Genomic DNA, 25,052 nt, shown 5'->3' with positions numbered 1-25,052 from the left:
CAGTGACCCTCACTCTGAATGAACAGTGACTAGTTTCACAGTGACCCTCACTCTGAATAAACAGTGACTGTACAGTTTCACAGCGACCCTCACTCTGAATAAACAGTGACTAGTTTCACAGTGACCCTCACTCTGAATAAACAGTGACTGTACAGTTTCACAGTGACCCTCACTCTGAATAAACAGTGACTAGTTTCACAGTGACCCTCACTCTGAATGAACAGTCAATGTAGTTTCACAGTGACCCTCACTCTGAATAAACCATGACTGTAGTTTCACAGTGACCCTCACTCTGAATAAACAGTGACTGTAGTTTCACAGTGACCCTCACTCTGAATGAACAGTCACTGTAGTTTCACAGTGACCCTCACTCTGAATAAACCGTGACTTACAGTTTCACAGTGACCCTCACTCTGAATAAACAGTGACTGTAGTTTCACAGTGACCGTCACTCTGAATAAACAGTGACTGTACAGTTTCACAGTGACCCTCACTCTGAATAAACAGTCACTGTACAGTTTCACAGTGACCCTCACTCTGAATAAACCGTGACTGTAGTTTCACAGTGACCCTCACTCTGAATAAACAGTGACTGTAGTTTCACAGTGACCCTCACTCTGAATAAACAGTGACTGTAGTTTCACAGTGACCGTCACTCTGAATAAACAGTGACTGTACAGTTTCACAGTGACCCTCACTCTGAATAAACAGTCACTGTACAGTTTCACAGTGACCCTCACTCTGAATAAACCGTGACTGTAGTTTCACAGTGACCCTCACTCTGAATAAACAGTGACTGTAGTTTCACAGTGACCCTCACTCTGAATAAACCGTGACTGTAGTTTCACAGTGACCCTCACTCTGAATAAACAGTGACTGTAGTTTCACAGTGACCCTCACTCTGAATAAATAGTGACTGTAGTTTCACAGTGACCCTCACTCTGAATGAACAGTCACTGTAGTTTCACAGTGACCCTCACTCTGAATAAACCGTGACTTACAGTTTCACAGTGACCCTCACTCTGAATAAACAGTGACTGTAGTTTCACAGTGACCGTCACTCTGAATAAACAGTGACTGTACAGTTTCACAGTGATCCTCACTCTGAATAAACAGTCACTGTACAGTTTCACAGTGACCCTCACTCTGAATAAACAGTGACTGTAGTTTCACAGTGACCCTCACTCTGAATAAACAGTCACTGTACAGTTTCACTGGGAACAACCCTACCCCGTAATTCTTTGGAATATACGACGAAACTAGAGCACCGAGAAGAAATCAATGCAGCCCTAGAGAGAACGTACAAGTTCCTGGCAGACAGCAGCAGAAATTGAACCCAGGTTGATGGTACTGTGGTAGTGTCTTGCTAACCACTATGCTACTGTGCCATTGTGTAGAACTGTAAGCAACAGTGTGAACATTCACCATGACTTCCCTCACAAGCTCGTTATCAGAGCAGTGGCAGCTTTGGGAAAAAACAACAATGGTGAGTCAAGCGTGCAAGAGTAACCAGACCAAGGCTGCTACAGGAGGATGCTTCTTTCAAGGGTTAATGATTATTTGCTGGCCAGGTAAATTGTTAATTGCCTCTTGTTTGAACTTTGTAACCATTGACAGTACACAGGCAGCACTATGATGGGTTTATGTATAGTTCTCTCTTGCCAAAATTGCGGAATGTGAAATGAAATATTGTGTTATTGACAGGTGCATGATTGGCCAGGCCCCAGGAACTGGGAAGTGGGAAGTTTGCAGGGCTCCACACAGATGCACAGAGGAAACATGTAACACTGACATCATCTCCAGTAACACGGCCAGACATTAAGAGAAAAATATACAACGGTATAGAAATTACACTTGCTAATCCCCTTCCTCTTAAAGTGAGGAAGAACCGCTCTGGCTCCAGGGCCATGAAGTTATTGTTACTGAATTCATGAAGGGAGGGTGACAATTTTCATGTCACAATCAAAACCTTCTCATTCCCAAATTCCTATAACATTCAAAATGAGGCATTGTCAAAATCAATCCAGTGCAGAACATGTTGAAGCTGTGGGCTGGTGTACGGTGACTCCAGTTGTCTCTGGTGCTGTGCCAACCTGGGAAACGCTGACACTCCCTTAGGCCACGGATGCATGATGGCTCGTAGATCCATGGTCCGTACACTCCCCCCTAGCATGTTGGCGGCTGGGAGAATCGATGGGAGTTAAAGGAGACTGTGAGAAGGCTAAATTTAGGGTAACGATATAATGAGTGTATAAATGGGTTATGGGTGGCATTGAATTGATGGGTTGAAAGGCCGATTGATGGTGCTGGTGATTTTCAGCAACATTTTGCCGGCAGCTCAGACAACTACTAGATATACACCTTCTGAACTGTTATCACTGCAATCTGCAATTTCCATTTAAGGTCTATATTTTTTCATAAATTTTATTGAATTTCTCTATTTTCTTGTAAATGCCTACAGGAAAATGAATCTCAAAATAGTAGATGTTAACACAAACGTACTTTGATAAAACTTTGACTTTGTCCCTTTCTATGAATCCAGAAATAGGGAATCCTCAGCAGGTCAGGCAGTGTCTGTGGAGATAATACTTCAGAAGAGCCTTCACCATGAGGATCCACAGCCTCTGCATGAATCACTCAACAGTTCTGACACTTTCTACTTTCAATTCCAATTCCCAGTATCAGCGGGATTTGGTTTTTGCATTTCAATGAAAACTGGGACTCTCTGTGGTATCAGGCAGTCCTTCTGGGAACCAACAAAACCCAATTCTGACTGATCGCATAGACTGACCTGCTGGAATAGGGAAGGACTAAGAACTTTTCAAACAATGAGGTGCTTTGCTAGAGTGAATAGAGGAGACTGTTTCCCCTGAATGATGATCATTGATATAAGGAATAGTGTAAAACTAGAAAGGATTTATGGCTATTCAACCCCTCATGCCCAAACCTATGTCTGAACAGGCAAATCTATTAGTTAAATTACTCATTCTTTAGCTTTATTCAAACTGTCACAGCAAAAAAGGAAAAGGGTCAGAAATTTAATCTTTTAGATGATTAACTTGAGAACCAAGTTATTAAAGATGAAAGTAAATTTATCACCAAAGTATGCAGATATCACTATATACTATTCTGAGATTTATTTTCTTACAGGCTTTTAGAGGAAAGTAAAGAAATACAATAGAATTTATGAAGAACTATATATGAAGAAATTCTGACAAATGACCAATGTGCAAAAGAAAATAAATTGTCTTAATAAAAATAAATAATACCGAGAACATTATGAAGATATTACTCAGGACAATTGTTGTAAGGAATGACTAACTAGCTTCCTGTAATATACAAGTTCCTTGGCTAATATTGCTTCCTTTGAATGCGGCTGCTTGCTTACCTGTTGCGTTTGGGTCACGCTGTTATCTTCTGGCACCTCTGGCATATGCTGCTTCTGCAGAAACTCCCTGACTGACTGCAGGTGTGTGGACAAGTCACGGCACCCAGTCACAGGCTTCCTCAGCTCGATGTGGAAGGTGTTACAAGGCAGGATCAAGGGCGGGTGGTTGTCAAAGCTTTCCAGGATATCAGCTGTGTGCAAGAGAACAGCACCATCAGAGTATGCTCAGTGCTGAAGGGGGTCAATGTTGGTCTGTTTCCCACTTACCTTCAGGAACCAAAAATCTGCAAATTGAAAGTTCAGCATCTCAATTTTACCCCACACCTTATTTCTAGCTCCTAATACAACTACTTCAACACAGAATTGGCAGAATTTCTCCATGTCATTTCTTCAACTTTGCTGAACCTCTAAAACTAAACAAGACTGACAGGATGGTTAAGAAACCGTATGGTGTGTTGGGCTTCAATAGTCAGGAGGTGGAGTTCCCAGAGCCACGGAGTAATGCTGCCGCTCCATAAAACTCTGGTTAGACCACACTTGGAGTATTGTGTTCAGTTCTGGTCACCTCATTATAGGAAGGATGTGGAAGCTTTAAAGACGGTGCAGAGGAGATATACCACGATACTACTTGGATTAGACAGCGTGCATTATGAGGAAAGGTTGAGCAAACTAGGGTTTTTCTCTCAGGAGTGCATGCCAAAAGGGCAATGTTACAGTAGTCATAGGGGATCTCAATATGCAGGTAGATTGGGAAAATTAGGTTGGTGCAGGATTCCAAGAGGGGGTATTTCTAGAATGCCAGTGAGATGGCTTTTTAGAGCAGCTCATGGTTGAGCTCACTAAAGGATCAGTTATTCTGGACTGGGTGTTGTGCAATTAACCAGAATTGATTAGAGAGATTAAGGTCAAAGAACCCTTAGGGTCAAGTGATCATAAAATTCGCCCTGAAATTTGAGAAGGGGAAGCTAAAGTCAGATGTATCGGTATGACCGTGGAGAAAACGGAATGACAGAGGCATGAGAGAGGAGTTGGCCAGAATTGATTGGAAAAGAACACTAGTAGGGATGACGGCAGAGCAATAATAGCTGGAATTTTTGGAAGAAATTTGGAAGGCACAGGATATATACATCCCAAAGAGGACAAAGTATTCTAAAAGCAAGATGAAACAACCATTGCTAATAAGGGAAGTCAAAGCCAACATAAAAGCCAAAGAGAGAGCATATAATAGAGTAAAAATTAGTGCAAAGTTGGAGGATTGGAAAGCTTTTAAATACCAACAGAAGGCAACTAAAAAGTTATTAAGAAGGTAAAGGTGGGATATGAAAGTAAGCTAGCCAATAATATTAAAGAGGATACCAAAAGTTTCTTCAGATACATGAAGTGTAGAGAGGTGAGAGTGGATATTGGACCACTGGAAAACGATGCTGGAGAGGTAGTAATGGGGGACAAGAAAATGGCAGACAAACTGAATAAGCATTTTGCATCAGTCTTCACTGTGGAAGACACCAGCCGTATGGTAGAAGTTCCAGGTGTCACGGGTCATAAAATGTGTGAAGCTATCCTAACTAGGGAGAAAGATCTTTGGAAACTGAAATGGCTGAAGGAAGATAAATCACCTGGACCAGATGGTATACACCCCAGGGCTCTGAAAGAGGTGGCTGAGGAGATTGTGGAGGCATTAGTAATGATCTTTCAAGAATCACTAGATTCTGGAACAGTTCCAGAAGACTGGAAAATTGCAAATGTCACTTCACTCTTCAAAAAGGGAGAGAGACAGAAGACAGGAAATTATAGGCCAGTTAGTCTGACCTCAGTGGTTAGGAAGATGTTAGGATCAGGGGTCTGTATTGGGACCGATTCATTTTACACTATATGTCAATGGTTTGAATGATGGAATTGATGGCTTTGTTGCAAAGTTTGCAGATAGGTAGTATTGTCGAAGTAGAGAGTAGTTGAACCTCAGTGGTTGGGAAGATGTTGGCGTTGTTATGGATGTAGTTTCAGGGTACTTGGAGGCACATGATAAAATAGGCAGTAGTCAGCATGGTTTCCTCAAGGGATAATCTTGCCTGACAAATTATTTGGAACTCTTTGAAGAAATAACAAGCAGGATAGACAAAGGAGAATTGGTTAGTGTGGTGTACGTGGATTTTCAGAAGGCCTTTGACAAGGTGCCACTGATGAGGCTGCTTAACAAGCTACGAGCCCATGGTATTACAGGAAAGATTCTAGCATGGATAAAGCAGTGGCAGATCAGCAGGAGACAAAGAGTGGGAATAAAGGGAGTCTTTTTTGGTTGGCTGGCGGTGACTAGTGTGTTGAGACCGATTCTTTTTATGTCATATGTCACTGATTTGGATGATGGAATTGATGGCTTTGTTGCAAAGTTTGCAGATGATACAAAGATACGTGGAGGGGCAAGTAGTTTTGAGGAAATAGGCTACAGAAGAACTTAGACAGATTAGGAGAATGGGCAAAGAAATAGCAGATGGAATACAATGTCAGGAAGTGTATGGTCAAGCACTTTGTAGAAGAAATGAAAGAGTTGACTATTTTCTAAATGGAGAGAAAATACAAAAATCTGAGGTGCAAAGGGTTTGGGAGTCCTTGTGCAGGATTCCATAAAGGTTAATTTGCAGGTTGAGTCTGTGATGAAGAAGGCAAATCCAATGTTAGCATTCATTTCAAGAGGACTAGAATATAAAAGCAAGGTTGTAATGTTAAGACTTTATAAAGCACTGGTGTGGCCTCACTTGGAGCATTGTGAACAGTTTTGGGCCCTTCATTTTAGAAAGGATGTGCTAAAACTGGAGAGGATTCAAAGGAGGTTCACGAAAATGATTCCAGGATTGGCATATGAAGATCGTTTGATGGTTCTGGGTTTGTATTCACTAGAATTCAGAAGAATGAGGGGTAACCTAATTGAAAACTATCAAATGGTGAAAGGTCTAGATAGAGTGGACGTGGAGAGGATGTTTCCTATGGTGGGGGAGTCAAAGACCAGAGGACACAGCCTCAGAATAGAGGGGTGTCCTTTTAGAACAGAGAGGTGGAGGAATTTCTTTAGCCAGAAAATGGTGAATCTGTGGAATTTGTTGTCACAGGCAGCTGTGGAGGCCAAGTCTTTATGTATATTTAAGGCAGAGGTTGATAGATTTTGTGATTGGTCGGGGCATGAAGGGACACGGGGAGAAGACAAGAGATTGGGGCTGAGATGGAAAATGGTGAAATGGCAGAGCAGACTCCATGGGCCAAATGGCCTAATTCTGCTGCTATAACTTATGGTCTAATGGAGTGATAGAGGATGAGAGGTGTACAAGATGTTAAGTATAGATAGAGTGGACAGCCAATGACATTTTTCCAAGGCAGAAACATCTATTACAAGGGGGCACAATATTAAGGAGATTGGAGGAAAGTATAGGGGAGACATCAGGTAAGCTTTTGCACATCTGGGTATAAAAGCTTACCTCTGACATCCCTCCCACCGTGCCATTCTTTCCTCCAATTACCTTAAAATTATGAACACAAAATAATCTGCAGATGGTTTTGGAAGGGTTCCGGCCCGAAACGTTGACCGACCTTTTCCACGGATGCTGCCCGACCTGCTGAGTTCCTCCAGTATGTTGTGAGTGTTACCTTAAAATTATGTCCTGCCAGGGTGGTGGAAGATGCAGAAACAATAGGGACATTTCAGATTCTCTTTGATAAGCACAATGATGATAGAAAAATGGAGGGCTATGTAGGAGGAAGGGTTAGATTGATCTTGGAATAGGTTAAAAGGTCATCACTATGTCATGGGCCAAAGGGTCTGTACTGTGTTCTACCGTGGGGAGGTTTCAAGGAGATATGGGCAATCTGAGTGAGTGGGGAAGGAAATGAAAGGTCATCCTCTTTGGGGTACAGAACGAAAAGTTGAATGCGTTTTTAAATGGTGAGGGATAGGAATGTGCACAGGGACATTGGTGATCTTGTACTTATGTCTCTGATAGCCAACATGTAGATACAGCAGGCAGCTGGGAAAGTTAAATGGCTATTTCATGAGAGGATTTCTATGTAAGAGTAAAGGTGTTTCACTGTAACTACGTATGGGCTTGACAAGATCATGGAATGTACCGTTTCTGTCCCCTTACTTAAGAAAGGAGTTACTTTCAGCAAAGATTCTGCAGACTGGTTGCAAGTTTGGCAGGTTTCCCATCTTGGTGTTGGTGTTGTTTTGTCACATCTACCAAACACACAGTGAAAACCTTGTGTACCATGTAGACAGACCATTCCATATACAGTACAGATACAGTGAGGGAAACAGAATGGAGTCTTACTGTTCCAGAGAAAGTGCAGCACAGGATGACAAAGGAACTGTGAGGACCACATGAAATCAAGAGCTCATCTTGACAGTATGAGGATGAGAAGTCTGATAACAGTGGGATGGAAGCTGTCCCTGAGCCCGGTGGTACTTGCTCTCGAATTTCTCATCTGAAGACACACACTCAACATTTTGGGAACAAATTCTTCGCTTCCAGCATCAAATTTCTGAACAGATAATGAACCAACCCGTGAACACAACCGCACTACTTTTCATGCTACTTATTTAATTTTTTTAAAAGATTTTAAAAATATATATCAAATATAATAGTTTTTATACATTGCACTGTACTGCTACTGCAAAATAACAAATTTCACTACATTTGCCAGTGATTTAACCCTGATTCTGACTCTGAGCTTCTATATCTTCTGCCTGACAGGAGAGGGCAGAAGTGAGCATGATGAGAGTGGGAGGGGTCTTTGATTATGCTGGCTGCCTTCCTGAGGCAGTGGAAAGTATAGATGGAGTTAATAGAGGAGGAGCTGGTATACCTGACGGACTGGGCTGTGTTCACAACTCTCTGCAAAATCTTGTGGTTTTGGGCAGACCAGTTGCCATACCAAGCTGTGGTGTATCCGGGCACGCTGTTTCCTATAGTACTTGTGTAAAAATTGCTGGGGTCATCAGGGACTACCCGATGACTCACTGTGTTCATAGAAGGAGAAATCAAGTAGACAGGGACTGCATTCACTAGAGTTTAGAAGAATGAAGGACCTCACACTGACAAAATTCTTACAGGATATGACAGGCTGGGTGTAGGGAGGAGTATGGCACAAGGCACAGTTTGAGTACAAGGGACTGGCCATTCTGGAGAACTATCTTTACCAAGTGGAATTCTCTCCTCTGTGGGCTATGGAGGCTCAGTCACCATGTTGGTTAGTAGATTTATGGATATTAAGGGAGTAAAGTGATTTGGTGAGAATGCTGGAAAATGTCAGTGAGGTGAAGTTTGCCATGATCGTGATGAATGTGGAGCAAACTTGAAGGGCTTTGGACTGTCAACTCCGGTACATAATTTGAGTATTCTTATCTAACCAGTGCGCTCCTGGGTATGTTTGATGCAATAACATAAAGGGAGTTTCACTCTGTACGTAACCTGTGCCATCCACGCCCAGGGAGTGTGTGACAGGACACCAGTGATACTTGCCTTTAGTGACAGAAGGTGAAAGGAATAACGTCAGGAGTTCCTATAAACTCAAACATTTCCTGTGTTACAGTTTATCTAAATTCACCAGAAGTTGATATGATCCAGAAATGACAATACTATCAATGATAAACGCGAGATTTTGCAGAAACTGGAAGTCCACAGCAACACACTCAAGTGCCTGGAGGAGCTCCTCTGAACATGACATAGTGATGAACTCAGCATATCAGACAGCATCTATGAAGGGGAATAAACAAATGTTTTGGGTCGAGTCTTTTCATCAGGAGTGGAAAGGAAAGGAGCAGAAGCCAGAGTAAGAAGGTGGGTGAGGGGGATGAAGTGAGAAGCTGGCAGGTGATAGGTGAGACCGGGTGAGGTAGATGGGTGGGGGAGGGGGATGAAGTGAGAAGCTGGCAGGTGATAGGTGAGACCGGGTGAGTGGGTGGGTGAGGGGGATGAACTGAGAAGCTGGCAGGTGATAGGTGAGACCAGGTGAGTGGGTGGGTGAGGGGGATGAAGTGAGAAGCTGGCAGGTGATCAGGTGAGGAGGAAGGTGGGTTTAGGGAGGGGGGGTGATACTGGGAGAGGAAATGGAGGAGAGCTGGAGAAGGAGGAATCTGATAGGAGAAGAGAATGGACCATAGGAGAAAGGGCCGAAGAAGGTTCCCAAGGGGGAGATGATGGGCAGATGTGGAGAAGGGAATGGGCAACGGGGGAACCAAAATCCTTCGTTCGTTATGTGCCATATTGTGTGATGTAGACAGTCATGGTCTTTTCATGACCATTAGTGTTCTTGGCAAATTTTTCTATAGAACTGGTTTGCCATTGCCATCCTCTAGGCAGCGTCTTTACAAGATGGGTGACCACTAGCTAGTGTCAATACTCTTCAGAGATTGTCTGGCATCAGTGGTCACATAACCATGATGTGATATGCACCAGCTACTCATACGACCATCCACCATCTGCTCCCATGACTTCATGTGACCCTGATTGGGAGGTTAAGAAGGTGCTACACCTTGCCCAAGGGTGACCTGCAGGAATGCCTTACACCTGCTTTGGTAGAGATGTATCTCCATCCTGCCATCCTGGAACCAGAATGGGGAATAGAAAAAGAGAGAAGGGGGAGGGGAAATTTATCAGAAGTTACAGGAATCACTGTTGATGTCATCAGGTTGGAGATACCCAGACAGAATATAAGGTATTGTTTCTTCAACATGAAAGTGGTCTCATCATTGATTAATCTGATTGCTTTGTTCTTAGCAGTTTTCCCTGCACAGAAAAGTTAGTCTTGGATGGGAATGTTCCTGAAGAAACTTGTTAACTCAGCCTGCATCCCCTTGGAAGACAGATGGCTGTAATAACCGGAAGTACCTCTCCCTCACATTAGCTGGCCCGTGTCGACAGGGAAACCAGACTGCTCTGTACACTAAAATCAGCTTTGTGATGTGCATCTGTTGTGTGTCCTGCTGGTGACATCATTACAGGAAATATGTCAGGAGAAAGGAACTCGTGACAACAGTCACCTTCCATCTGACCAGACCGTGCGCAGCAGGAACATGAGGGGGAACTTCTTTACTCAGAGAGTGGCTACTGGTTCGATTTGGCCCATCAAGCCTGCTCTGCCATTTTATCATACCTGATTTATTATCTGCCTTCTCCCTGTAACCTCTGAGGCCTGACTAATCAAGAACCTATCAAGCTCTGCCTTAAATATACCCAATCATTTGGCTTCCACAGCTGTCTGGCAATGAATTCCACAAATTCACCACCCTCTGGCTGCAGAAATTCTTCCTCATATCTCTTCTAAATGGACAGCCCTCTATTCTGAAGCTGTACCCTCTGGTCCTAGACTCCCCCACTACAGGAAACATCCTCTCCACGTCCACTCTATCTAGGCCTTTAAATATTCAACAGGTTTCAGTAAGATCCCCCTCATTCTTTTAAACTCCGGCGAGTAGTTGAGAGAAGTTTGGGTAAGTACATGAATGAGAGGGGTATGGAAGGTGATGGTCCAGGTGTGGATCAATGGGACTAGGCAGAATATCAGTTTGGCATGCACTAGTTAGGCTTAAGTGTTTGTTTCTGTCCTGTAGAGCTCCATGATTCTGTGACTTGGAAAGCTTGCTGTGAACTTCACGTCCAGCAGGCTAACTATGAAAGCTCCTGACCTAACCAGTCTTCCTATACCCTCTCTAATGGGCTAGTCAGTCTCTCCATACCCCCTTTAATGGAAATGGGTTTGGGCGAAGTGAATCATGTCCAGCAGGCTGGCTGGGAAAGGGTATGTTGCAGTAGTCTCCCCATACCCCTCTAATGGCAGTACTGGAAATGGGTTTGTGCAAACTGGATGTACTCCTTTGAGCTCCTCTGTTGGCCGGATGCAGGGCACCAGCATGGAAACTGAAAAGGAAAACAATGGGCTAACAGGAAGGATGTTGTGAGATAATGGCTGAGGTACAGCAATGGGAAAACAGGAACACAGTAAGGGACAGACTGCAGGAAAAAAGTCTTTTCCTCTCTCTGGCCAACCACAGGAGTCAGTGACACAATCTAGAGTTTACAACCTCGAATACCCAACTGAACATAGGGAGCTTGATTGTGCCTGATCCATGCTGTTTCTGCTCCTTGAGTGCGTTACAGGACAATGCAGAGGGTGCTCTACCCTGGCACAGTATGACTTTCTCTGCTGAAAGGCTCCACTGTGCAGTCAGAAACAACATCCCGTGGAGTAAATGGAAGTCAATGTTTTTATCATTACAGCACCCTTGTTACATCCACCACTGTGTGGTAGGGCTAACGTGGAGTTAGCTTTACTCTGTATCAAGCCTGTGACTCAGAGTGTGAGCCCAGCGCAGAATCAGAATCAGGTTTACTATCACTGACCAAAGTCGTAAAATCTGTTGTTTTGCAGCAGCAGCACAGTGTAAGACTTTAAAAATTACTATGTTGACATAAGAAATATATTTTAAAAAGTAGGGAAAAAGAAAGCAAAATAGTGAGGTAGAGTCAGTCAGAGAGCACTACAGCACACAATCTCTTCAGTGCATCTGGTCCACAGCGAATCGTTGTTCTGCCTGGTCCCATTGACCCGCACCTGGATTCCAGCACTCCATATCCCTCCCATCCACGTACCGATCCAAACTTCAATCAAACCCGCATCCAGCACTTCCACTGGCAGCTCATTCTACACTCTCACCACCCTCTGAGTGAAGATCCCCCTCAGTTTCCCCTTAAACATTTCACCTTCCACCCTTAACCTATTACCTAGTCTCACTCAAATGCAGTGGAAATACACTGCCTGCATTTACCCCTCATAATTTTGTATACCTCTATCAAATTTCCCCTTATTCTCCCAGTCAACCTTTCCCTATAACTCAGGTCCTCAAGTCCAGGCAAAATCCTTGCAAATCTTCTCAAAACTCTTTCTATTTTATTGATATCTTTCCATTAGGTAGGTGATCAGAACTGCACAAAATACTTCAAATTAGCCTTCGCCAATGTCTTACACAACTTCAACATGACATCCCAAACTTCACGGGTTCATGGACTGTTCAGAAATCTGATGGCGGAGGGGAAGTAGCTGTTCCCAAAACATTAGGTGTGGGTCTTAGGCTCCTGTACTTCCTCCTTGATGGTGATAATGAGAAGAGGGCATATCCTGGGTGAAACCGTGGGCACAGGGGACCTCACCTGTTCTCAGTGCTGCTGCCTGCTCCTCGGGCACCGGGCTCCATGCGGATTGGCACGGTCGCCCAGGGCTGTATTCCCTCAGCATGTGGTGCAGCTGCGATGGGTTCAGACTGGTGAAATCGTTCCTTAGACACCTCCAGCTCGCCTGTAATCGACAGTAAACAGTCAACATGGTTACTTGCTGCCACACAGCAGCTGGCTGTGACTAGAGAATGAAATGGTGGAGGGATCGCTTCAGTGTCCAAGCAGTGATCTGGACTGTGTAGGCGAGGTGCATTGTCTCGGTGTGCTGCCACCAGCTGTTGGCGTGGAGTGGTGGAGAGGATACAGCAGAGAATGTTTGAAGGACCTGAATATTTCTGCGATGAGATCAGTCAACTGCTTCCTGGTAAGTGGATCTGTCACCTTCCTCTGGAAATTCCAGAGTTTGCTACTCTTTTCACTGCCAACAATATGAGAGAGAGGGAGGAGAGAGGAGAGGAGAGGACAGGGGTGGGGAGAAAGGGGGGATGGGGGAGAGCTGAAGGGGTGAGGGGGAGGTAGGTTAGGGGGAGAGGGGTGGTGAGGGGAAATTGAGGGAGTGGGGAGGAGGGAGATGGGGAGAGGTAGGGAGAGAGTGGGGAAGAGGGAGGGGGAGAGGGGAGAGAGGTGAAGGGAGTGAAAGGTTGAGGGTGGTGAGGGGAGATGGGTGGGGGGAGAGAGGGGTGGTGAGGGGGAGATTGGGGGACAGGTGGGGAGAGAGGGGAGATGGGGAGGGTTGAGTGGGGTTGGGGGGAGAGCAGGAGAAGGGGAGAGGTGGGGAGAGAGAGGGAGAGGGGAAAGAGGTGAAGGGAGTGAAGGGGCAAGGGGGAGGTAGGTTAGGGTGGTGAGGGGAAATTGAGGGAGTGGGGGAGAAGGGGGAGAGGTAGAGAGAGAGGGGGAGAGGGGAAGGGAGTGAAGGGGTGAGAGGAGTGAAGAGGTGAGGGGGTGAGAGGGGTGAGTGTGGTGAGGGGAGGTGGGTTAGGGGGAGAGAGGAGTGGTGAGAGGGAGATTGGGGAGAGGGGGAGAGGGGGTTGAGGGGGAGAGGGGGAGAGGGGGGAGAGGGGGAGAGGGGGAGAGGGGGAGGGGGGAGGGGGGAGGGGGAGAGGGGGAGGGGGAGAGGGGGAGAGGGGGAGAGGGGGAGAGGGGAGAGGGGAGAGGGGAGAGAGGGGAGAGGGGAGAGGGGAGAGGGGAGAGAGGGGAGAGGGGAGAGGGGAGAGGGGAGAGGGGAGAGGGGAGAGGGGAGAGGGGAGAGGGGAGAGGGGAGAAGGGGGAGAGAGGGAGTGGAAGATAGAGATTTGGAGAGACAAGAAGAGACAGTGAAGAGAAAGCAGGAAAGAAACTAGGTGAGAGAGAAGGTAGTCAGATAGTGGGTGTTTGAAAGGGAAGGACAGAGAATGAGATAAAATTCCCCTGTCAAATACTCTAGCTTTACAGTCTCCTGTTTGGGAAAAGATTCTGATTAACATCCTTCTCTATGTGTTCATAATGTTATAAACCTCTGCAAGGCCATACCTCAGGCTCCTTTGTTTCAGTGAGAATATACACAGCCGATCCAATCTCTCCTCAGAACCACAACCCTCCAATCTCACCATTGCTACCACATCCTTTCTGTGGTGTGGTGACCAGAATGCTATACAATTGTCCAACTGCAGCTTGTTCAGTTGCAATATAATGTCACAACTCTGAAGCTCAGCATTTCTGCCTATGAAGTCAAGCATATCTAATGTCTTCCTCCCTACCCTATCCATCCATTTCACCACTTTCAAAGAGCTTTAGATTGGCACTCCATGGTCCCTCAGTACATCATTTCTCCCAAGCTCCCTGACAATTATTCCATATGCCTCACCAAAATCTGACTTCTCCAAGTGCGTTACCTCAAGCTTGTCTGCATTAAATTCCATCTGCACCGCTCCGCTTAACGATCAATTATCGATGTTCCACTGATCCGCAACCTGCTTTGCTATCTGTGATGTCCTCTGCAAATTTACTGACCAAACTACCTATGTTCTTATCCAAACTGTTCATATCTGTTACAAACAACACCACTCCCAGTATCAATCCCTGCATTACACCACTCAATCCAGACTTCCATTCAAAGAAATGCCCTCCCTCTGCTTTCTATCACCCAGCTAAGTTTGGATCCAGTTTGCAACATGGTTCTGATCCCTGGGCCACGCCAGTGATTTGATCGTAAGGCTGGTGTACAGGCAGAGCTAAAGAGGAAATGGACTAAGGTCAGTTTTCAGAGCCGGTGTCCCGTCATTGGTAAGTCTGGAGTCAAAGGCCTGGAGTTTGTGTCTTCATCCAGGGTCCTTATTCATCGCCATCAGCGAGTACTGGGTCTACATATGAAGATCAAAGCCCAAAGGTCGATCAGGATTACAGAATATGAGGCCTGATGGCCGCAGCCATAAGCCTCTGAATCTCTGTGAGTCCACTGGGGAAGTTAAAGGCCCAATTGTCTGTGAATCTCTGTGAATTCACTGGGGAAGGTAAAGGCCCAATGTTTGCGAAACTGTGTAAGTCTACCGGGGAAGTTAAAGGCCTGCTGGAAGCTGGAGGCCAGGAAGCCGGTATGGCCTATCCTGGGGTTAGAGAACTGTATATGTGCATGAAGAACAGGGCTCATTTTGCTGTTGTTGTGTTCTGTGTTGTTCTGCTGAACACTGTGGGCGTGCTATATTGGTGACACTTACATGCTGCCTCAGAACATTGTTGGACTGTGTTAGTTGTTGATGCAGACGACACATTTCACTGTGTATTTCAGAGTACGTGTAAATGTGATGTGGCTCTCCAAGTGCAATGACTGGAGCAAGCTGCACGGAAAAGATTGGGCACATGGTGAAAGGCAGCAAACAGCACTGTTGGCAGTAATGAGAAGGTGCTAAAACAAAAGGAACAATAATATTTACACACTGATAGCATGATGGCTGGGAGGAAGTCGGATTCGAAATTGAACTTCAGTGAGGTCAGAGCTGGGGCAGCACGTACACAGCTGGCTCCAGAGGAAGAGCCTTGAGGCAACTGGACACAGAAGAGGACAGTACAATACTTGCCCTTCAGCCCATCATGTTGTGTTAACCCTTTAACCTACTGCAAGATCAATCTTTCCCTCCTACAAAGCCTTCAGTTTTTCTATCCATGTTCCTATGTTAAATGTCCCTCATGTAACTGCTTCTACCACCACCCCTGGCAGTACGCTCCATACCCCTATCATTGTCTACGTAAAAAATCTAACTCTGACGTTCCTCCAATACTTTCCTTCAATCATCTTAAAATTATACCCACGCGTATCATCATTATTGTCCTGGGAAAAAGTCTCTGGCTATCCAATCAATTTATGACTCTTATCATCTTGTACACCTCTATCAAGTCACCTCTCATCCTCCTTTACTCCAAAGAAGAAACGTCTAGCGCGGTTAACCTATCTGAGAGAGTAACATGTGGGAAAGCTGGACGGCATTCATCAGAAGACCAAGTGGTAATTTCTCAAAGGTGTCCCACTGGATGAAAGGATGGGAAAACCTGCCCCAGTGTCTGAGGAATGAGGAATGAGGGGATATTGCCTCAGCGAGAATAAGCTAAAACAATAACAATGCAGAATAAAGTGTAAATAATACCAGAAAAGTGCAATAAAGTGATAGGTCATAACAGGGTAGATTGTAAGGCCAAAAGTCCATCCTATTGTACACAAAGTCTGATAACAGTAGGATAGAAACTTGAGTCTGGTTGTACGTGGTTTTGAGCTTTTGTACCTTCTGCCTGATGAAAAATGGGAAGAGAATGTCTGGAGTGGATGTATATTATGGAGAGCAGCAATCTCATGTATATTATAAAGGATAGCAGCCCCATGCGAAATATACAGAACCATCAGGAATACGATGGGGAATGACAGTCCCCTGTGGACATTACAGAGCATAGTAGCCACCGGGGAGGAGGTGTACGATGGGAAATAGCAGTCCCTGTGGACACTATACAGAACAGCAGCCACTGGGGGAGTGATGAGGAATGACAGTCCCCTGTGTACATTATAGAGAACAGTAGCCACTGGGGGGTTGATGGGGAATGACAGTCCCCTGTGTACATTATAGAGAACAGTAGCCACTGGGATTACGATGAGGAATGACAGTCCCCTGTGTACATTATAGAGAACAGTAGCCACTGGGGGGTTGATGGGGAATGACAGTCCCCTGTGTACATTATAGAGAACAGTAGCCACTGGGGGTTTGATGGGGAATGACAGTCCCCTGTGTACATTATAGAGAACAGTAGCCACTGGGGGAGTGATGAGGAATGACAGTCCCCTGTGTACATTATAGAGAACAGTAGCCACTGGGGGTTTGATGGGGAATGACAGTCCCCTGTGTACATTATAGAGAACAGTAGCCACTGGGGGTTTGATGGGAAATGACAGTCCGCTGTGTACATTATAGAGAACAGTAGCAACTGGGGGTTTGATGGGGAATGACAGTCCCCTGTGTACATTATAGGGAACAGTAGCCACTGGGGGAGTGATGAGGAATGACAGTCCCCTGTGTACATTGTAGAGAACAGTAGCCACTGGGGTACGATGGGGAATGACAGTCCCCTGTGTACATTATAGAGAACAGTAGCCACTGGGGTTACGATGAGGAATGACAGTCCCCTGTGTACATTATAGAGAACAGTAGCCACTGGGGGTACGATGGGGAATGACAGTCCCCTGTGTACATTATAGAGAACAGTAGCCACTGGGGGGTTGATGGGGAATGACAGTCCCCTGTGTACATTATAGAGAACAGTAGCCACTGGGGTACGATGGGGAATGACAGTCCCCTGTGTACATTATAGAGAACAGTAGCCACTGGGGGTACGATGGGGAATGACAGTCCCCTGTGTACATTATAGAGAACAGTAGCCACTGGGGGGTTGATGGGGAATGACAGTCCCCTGTGTACATTATAGAGAACAGTAGCCACTGGGGGTTTGATGGGAAATGACAGTCCCCTGTGTACATTATAGAGAACAGTAGCCACTGGGGGTTTGATCTGGAATGACAGTCCCCTGTGTACATTATAGGGAACAGTAGCCACGGGGGGGTTGATGGGGAATGACAGTCCCCTGTGTACATTATAGAGAACAGTAGCCACTGGGGGGTTGATGGGGAATGACAGTCCCCTGTGTACATTATAGAGAACAGTAGCCACTGGGGGGTTGATGGGGAATGACAGTCCCCTGTGTACATTATAGAGAACAGTAGCCACTGGGGTACGATGGGGAATGACAGTCCCCTGTGTACATTATAGAGAACAGTAGCCACTGAGGTTACGATGAGGAATGATAGTCCCCTGTGTACATTATAGAGAACAGTAGCCACTGGGGGTACGATGGGGAATGACAGTCCCCTGTGTACATTATAGAGAACAGTAGCCACTGGGGGGTTGATGGGGAATGACAGTCCCCTGTGTACATTATAGAGAACAGTAGCCACTGGGGTACGATGGGGAATGATAGTCCCCTGTGTACATTATAGAGAACAGTAGCCACTGGGGGTACGATGGGGAATGACAGTCCCCTGTGTACATTATAGAGAACAGTAGCCACTGGGGGGTTGATGGGGAATGACAGTCCCTTGTGTACATTATAGAGAACAGTAGCCACTGGGGGTTTGATGGGGAATGACAGTCCCCTGTGTACATTATAGAGAACAGTAGCCACTGGGGGTTTGATCTGGAATGACAGTCCCCTGTGTACATTATAGGGAACAGTAGCCACTGGGGGGTTGATGGGGAATGACAGTCCCCTGTGTACATTATAGAGAACAGTAGCCACTGGGGGTTTGATGGGGAATGACAGTCCCCTGTGTACATTATAGAGAACAGTAGCCACTGTGGGCTTGATGGGGAATGACAGTCTGCTGTGTACATTGTAGGGAACAGTAGCCACTGTGGGAGTGATCAGGAATGACAGTCCCCTGTGTACATTATAGGGAACAGTAGCCACTGGGGGAGTGATAAGGAATGACAGACCCCTGTGTACATTATAGAGAGCAGTAGCCACTGGGGGTTTGATGGGAAATGACAGTCCCCTGTGTACATTATAGAGAACAGCAGCCACTGGGATTACGATGAGGAATGACAGTCCCCTGTGTACATTATAGAGAACAGTAGCCACTGGGGGTACGATGGGGAATGACAGTCCCCTGTGTACATTATAGAGAACAGTAGCCACTGGGGGTTTGATGGGAAATGACAGTCCCCTGTGTACATTATAGAGAACAGTAGCCACTGGGGGTTTGATGGGGAATGACAATCCCCTGTGTACATTATAGAGAACAGTAGCCACTGGGGGTTTGATGGGGAATGACAGTCGCCTGTGTACATTATAGAGAACAGTAGCCACTGGGGGTACGATGGGAAATGACAGTCCGCTGTGTACATTATAGAGAACAGTAGCCACTGGGGGTTTGATGGGGAATGACAGTCCCCTGTGTACATTATAGGGAACAGTAGCCACTGGGGGTTTGATGGGGAATGACAGTCCCCTGTGTACATTATAGAGAACAGTAGCCACTGGGGTTACGATGAGGAATGACAGTCCCCTGTGTACATTATAGAGAACAGTAGCCACTGGGGGTTTGATGGGGAATGACAGTCCCCTGTGTACATTATAGAGAACAGTAGCCACTGGGGGGTATATTGGGAATGACAGTCCCCTGTGTACATTATAGAGAACAGTAGCCACTGGGGGTACGATGGGGAATGACAGTCCCCTGTGTACATTATAGAGAACAGTAGCCACTGGGGGAGTGATGAGGAATGACAGTCCCCTGTGTACATTATAGAGAACAGTAGCCACTGGGGGTTTGATCTGGAATGACAGTCCCCTGTGTACATTATAGAGAACAGTAGCCACTGGGGGTACGATGGGGAATGACAGTCCGCTGTGTACATTATAGAGAACAGTAGCCACTGGGGGTTTGATCTGGAATGAGTGTCCCCTGTGTACATTATAGAGAACAGTATCCACTGGGGGGTTGATGGGGAATGACAGTCCCCTGTGTACATTATAGAGAACAGTAGCCACTGTGGGCTTGATGGGGAATGACAGTCCGCTGTGTACATTATAGGGAACAGTAGCCACTGGGGGAGTGATCAGGAATGACAGTCCCCTGTGTACATTATAGGGAACAGTAACCACTGGGGGAGTGATGAGGAATGACAGTCCCCTGTGTACATTATAGAGAGCAGTAGCCACTGTGGGCTTGATGGGGAATGACAGTCCGCTGTGTACATTATAGGGAACAGTAGCCACTGGGGGAGTGATCAGGAATGACAGTCCCCTGTGTACATTATAGAGAACAGTAGCCACTGGAGTTACGATGGGGAATGACAGTCCCCTGTGTATATTATATCAAACAACAATCACCTGTATATTACAGACAACAGTAGCCCTTGTGTAGACAACAGGGAGAATTTGAACAGTACATGGATCGGAGATGTTCGGAGGGATATGGCTCCCATGTGGGCAACTGGGACGAGTTATGTGTGCCTTGGTGAGCATGCGCCACTTGGGACAAATGGGCTGTTTCTGTGCTGTATGACTGCACTCAGTGGCCACTTTATTAGGTACACCTGCTTGCTAAAATAAGATTGGATTAGATAAGATCAAACTTTATTTATCGCTATGGAAATTATTGTTACAAGATTGCTCAGTCAGAATTATCTGTGAAAATGTAAATATTGAGGTACGAGAAAAAAAAATGTGGATTAAAAAGTAATAGTGCAAATATAAATGTGCAATGAAACCATACATAAGGAGGGGGAGTTGTAGAGTCTTATAGCTACAGGGAGAAAGGATCATGTAGCAACAACTCAATTCATTTAAGCATGCAGGCATGGTCAAGAGGTTCAGTTGTTGTTCAGACCAAACATCAGAATGGGGAAGAACTGTGCTCTAAGTGACTTTGACCATGAAGTGATTGTTGGTTCCAGATGGGGTGGTTTGAATATCTCAGAAACTGCTGATCTTTTAGAATTTTCATGCATGACAGTCTCTACACCTTACAGAGAATGGTGTTGAAAGCAAAATAAAAACATAATAGTTTTATAAAATAAAACATCAGACACTACCTGGCAATTTTGTGGGCGAAAACCCCTTGTTAATGAGAGAGGTCAGAGGAGAATGGCCAGACAAGTTCAAGCTGACAGAAAGGTGAAAGTAACTCAAATAACCACATGTATGCAAAGAGCATCTCTGATGGCACAACATATTAAACCTTGCAGTGGATGGGCTACAGCAGCAGAAGACCATAAACACACACTCAGTGTCCACTTTATTAGGTACAGGAGAGGAGGTACTGGCCACTGCGTGTATGTGACTCCGTAAATGAAAGCGAGAGTAAGAGAAGCAAGTTTACATGGACCCTCGTCAGGCTGTGAGCTTCATTCCCAAGGTTACTGATCGAAGGGACTCGAGAAAATTGTTGAAGGAAAGGGATGAGGTTTGTGTGGAGGATAAACACCCACACAGAGTGGATATGTTGTTTACTGCCGCACTTTGCACAAGGTAGTGAGAAACCTGATATCCATACAAAGCCGAAATCACCTGGTCTGGACAAGTTCAACCCATCTCACTTTCTCAGAATCTTTTGTTTCACCCACAAACAGTAGTAGGTTGGAAACCTGCAGTCAGCCTCAGCCTGGTCTGAGTACTCCAAAAACACAAACCATTCAGCTTGTCTGTTCCTCATTGGGTTCTGCCGTAACCAAAGGTTTAACGTATGAGGAGCATTTGTTAGTTCTGGGCCCGTACTCACTGGAGTTTCAAAGAATGAGGAGATCTCATTGAAACCCAGAGGGAGATGATCTGTGGAATTCATTGTCACACACATCTTTGGAGGCCAAATCACTGGATATATTTAAAGTGAAGGTTGATGTGTTCTTGATTAATAAGAGAATCAATGTTAATGGGATACAACAGAAGAACGGGGTTGAGGGATGGTAAATCAATCACAATGGGACGGCGAAGCAGACTCTAAGGGCCGAGTGGCCTAATTCTGCTACTGTGTCATACAGTCTATGTTACCTGCAGGAGTTTCTCCTTTGGTGTGGCAAGCAGGTTGACAGCAGTAGACAACTTGAGGAAGAACTCAGCAGCTAACTCCCCAAGTCCGACACCTTGAATCCAGTCTAGAAGCAGGTCTAGGTTGGCCCGAATTTGTACTCCTCTTGACCACTGGTAGAACCCTCCACCAGAACCTGGAGGGCACAGAGAGAGAAGGGCAGGTTGAACCCCAGAGAGTCTATCAATGACAGAGAGGGGGATAGTGCAGAGAGGAGGCCCCTCCCTAGACACTGAGAAATGTGGTCAGTACCAACTACACGCGCACGCACACACACACACACACACAGAGTGTAGCTTACTGCCATATCCAAAGAAAGGGAGGTAGTGGCATAATGCAGGATTTTCATTCCTACATTATATAATCCCACTTCAGCCTGTAATCTCATTCTCAGACAGTGTGGGGAGTGCCTATATACAGAATAGACAATTCCCGGCAGTGTTTACAGATTGCAGGGTTAAACAGTAGGATACTGACTCCTTGAGGAGCCATTCACACTCACCTCTTTCCATCAGGGCATTGAAGAGGGAGGCATTTGTAAAAAAGAAGAGGTAGGCGAAGAGCTGTGAAGCAATCTCGGCGTGAACTTGATATTGCTTTAATAGGCTTAATGTTCCCTGGAAGATCAGCAGGACATCGTTAACCCCTTGTGGCATGCTGAGCTGAGATGAATTGGCTGCAAAAGGGTTGCTATCCAACAATCCAGGCAGGACAGTGTAGAGAGTCTACAGAGACAACAGTAATCACACAGGTGTAGAATCATCACAATACCATTCCATTTCTGATTCATTCATTATCACATCTGCATGTACATACCCAGTGAAATACATTGCTTGTATCAACAACCAACACAGCAAAGGATATGCTGGGGATGACCAGCAAGTGTCGTCACACACTCCAGCATCAACACAGCACGCCCACAACGCTCAGCAGAACAACATAGAACACAACAGACAACAAAACAAAACAACAGCAAAACAAGCCCCATTTCTCCATCCCACACAGATAGTCCTCCAACTCCAGGCAGGCCTCCCAGCCCCCAGTCTCCAGCCTTTGACCATCAGGCTTCAATTTCAATATTAATCTCTATATTTATCACAAAAAGATGTTGCATTTTGGGTTAAGGATCAATTTCAACTGATCAGTCAGACAAAATTAAGCAGTCCTGCAATCAATCATGTCACACCGGGAGGGGCAGCACGTGTTATGTACAGACTAAACCTTCCTCCATACGTCCTGCCAGCATTCACACGGCAAGGCTGATGTTAAGTAATAGAATAACATTAGTGATTGTGAAAATATTGACTTTCATTTTCTGTACGCATATATCCCAGATTTTTTATGAATTGAGTATATTTTGAAATTTAAATAAATACAGAATAAAGTGGACTCATCAGTGTTCCATCACCCATTGGCCAGGCTGCGATAGAGGTAAAACTCCCAGCAGACAGTGCCAGCGGAGGACCAGCAATCACTCTCTGCATTTCCCCACAGTAAACTGTGTCTCTGTCTCTCTGCCCACGACTCTTTCTCGATTTCACTGTTTGTTAAACCAAGCTACACTGGCTTGGCCAAAGGTAACTGATTATGTTGTATGGTGTTACACATAACACCATAAGACAGTGCAGCAGAATTAGGCTATTCAGCCCCTGGAGTCTACTCCATAATTCCATCATGGCCGATTTAGTTTCCCTCTCAAACCCATTCTTCTGCCTTCTCCCCATAACCTTTGATGCCCTTACTAATCTAGAAACTATCAACCTTCACTTTAAATATTCCCAAAGACTGTAGTCCATGACAATGAAATCCATAGATTCACCACCCTCTGGCTAAAGAAATTCCTCCTCATCTCTGTTCTGAAGGGACGTCCTTTCATTCTCAGACTATGCCCTTTGGTCCTAGAGTCTCTTACCATTGGAAACATCTTCTCCACATCCACTCAAAATTAAATTCAAATTCAAAGTAAATTTAGTATCAGAGTACATATATGTCATCATCTATAACCCTAAGATGCATTGTCTTGTGGACATAATAAATCCAAGAAAAATAACCATAACAGAATCAATGGAAGACTGCACCAACTTGGGCATTCAACCAGTGTGCAAAAGACATCCAACTGCAAATACAAAAAGAAATAATAATAATAATAAATAAGCAATAAATAACAAGAACATAAGATGAAGAATTCTTGAAAGTGAGTGCATAGGTTATGGGAACATTTCAATGATGGGGCAAGTGAAGTTGAGTGAAGTTATCCCCTCTAGTTCAAGAGCCTGATGATTGAGGAGTAATAACTGTTCCTGAACCTGGTGGTGTGAGTTCTGAAGCTCCTGGACCTTCTTCCTGATGGCAACCTTTCAATATTTAAAGGTTCAAAGATTCATTTATTTTCAAAGTATACAACTCTGAAATTTGTCAATTCTCTGGATAGCATGAAACCAAGAAAGGAACAGCATTATGATCATCAGCCCCCAAATCCCACCTCCCCTTAAGAAAATGAATAAACATGGCACAAGCACATCAACCCCCAAATTCCTCTTCCTGCACAAAAATCAAGTAAAACAGAACAGGCACGTCAATGTTCAAAGCCCTCCTTCCGCACAAAAACTGAGCAAAATAGATCATGCACGTCAACGCCCAAAACCCTCTTCCCGCACAAAAAAATGAACAAAACGGATCAGACACATCAACCCCCAAATCCCCCTCCCCACACAAAGAAAAAACAAGAAGATTGGGCAAGAAAACACAGAACTGTAAGCCTGAAAGCAAGAGTCTATCGTCCAAGGTCCAAATGCAAAATGCAGGAAAAAGCCTGGGCCCACTCTCTGGTGCAGTGGCAGGCTCTCCCCTCTCCAGTACAGAGCAACTGAGCAAAATGCAAGCAACCTATGCTCACCCTTTCCACTGGTTTCAATGCTTCAATCTCTCTCATCACTTTAGTCAGCAAACAATGCAAGCTTTAATCAGCAAAATGGAGCCAAACATCAGCTTGCACCCCATCCTGTAGCCTGCCTGCTAGGAGATTCGCACACGTTGCCTCCTGGAGTCCTCTTGGAGATTGCAGAGTGCCAGAACACCCAAACTTCCACTGAGGCCGATGTTTCAATCACTCTCGTCACTCTAATCGGTGAATAGTGGAAGCTACTATCGGCGAAATGGGGTCAAACATCGGCTCACATGACATCCTGTAGCCTTCTCACCACGAGGTTCATTCACGCTGCCTCTGCCTCCCAGAATCCTGCTGGAGACTGCAGAGCGTTGAAGCACACAAACGACTCCATATAGGAAAACACAGGCTCCAACAGCTCCAGATTCAAGACAAGAAACAAATGTAAAAGATGTAAAA

At 45.3% G+C, this 25,052-nt stretch overlaps 1 protein-coding gene across 2 annotated transcripts in view; it reads right to left on the bottom strand.

Annotated features, from left to right (window-relative positions):
* LOC134336452 (ras-associating and dilute domain-containing protein-like) overlaps positions 1-25,052 on the bottom strand; it is a 154,286-nt gene that overhangs the window by 40,723 nt on the left and 88,511 nt on the right. For both annotated transcript variants that reach the window (XM_063030698.1, XM_063030699.1), the window contains 4 exons: positions 22,209-22,431; positions 21,670-21,842; positions 12,583-12,727; positions 3,389-3,579 (listed from right to left, as the gene is read on the bottom strand). In XM_063030698.1, coding sequence (XP_062886768.1) covers positions 3,389-3,579; positions 12,583-12,727; positions 21,670-21,842; positions 22,209-22,431 — 732 coding nt within the window. The remainder of the gene's footprint in view (positions 1-3,388; positions 3,580-12,582; positions 12,728-21,669; positions 21,843-22,208; positions 22,432-25,052) is intronic.

This window comes from Mobula hypostoma, chromosome 22 (assembly GCF_963921235.1).
Source record: "Mobula hypostoma chromosome 22, sMobHyp1.1, whole genome shotgun sequence".
In the NCBI taxonomy this organism is placed as follows: domain Eukaryota; kingdom Metazoa; phylum Chordata; class Chondrichthyes; order Myliobatiformes; family Myliobatidae; genus Mobula; species Mobula hypostoma.
The sequence above is the reverse complement of the archived record's forward strand: the minus strand, read 5'-3'. Positions and strand labels throughout refer to the sequence as shown.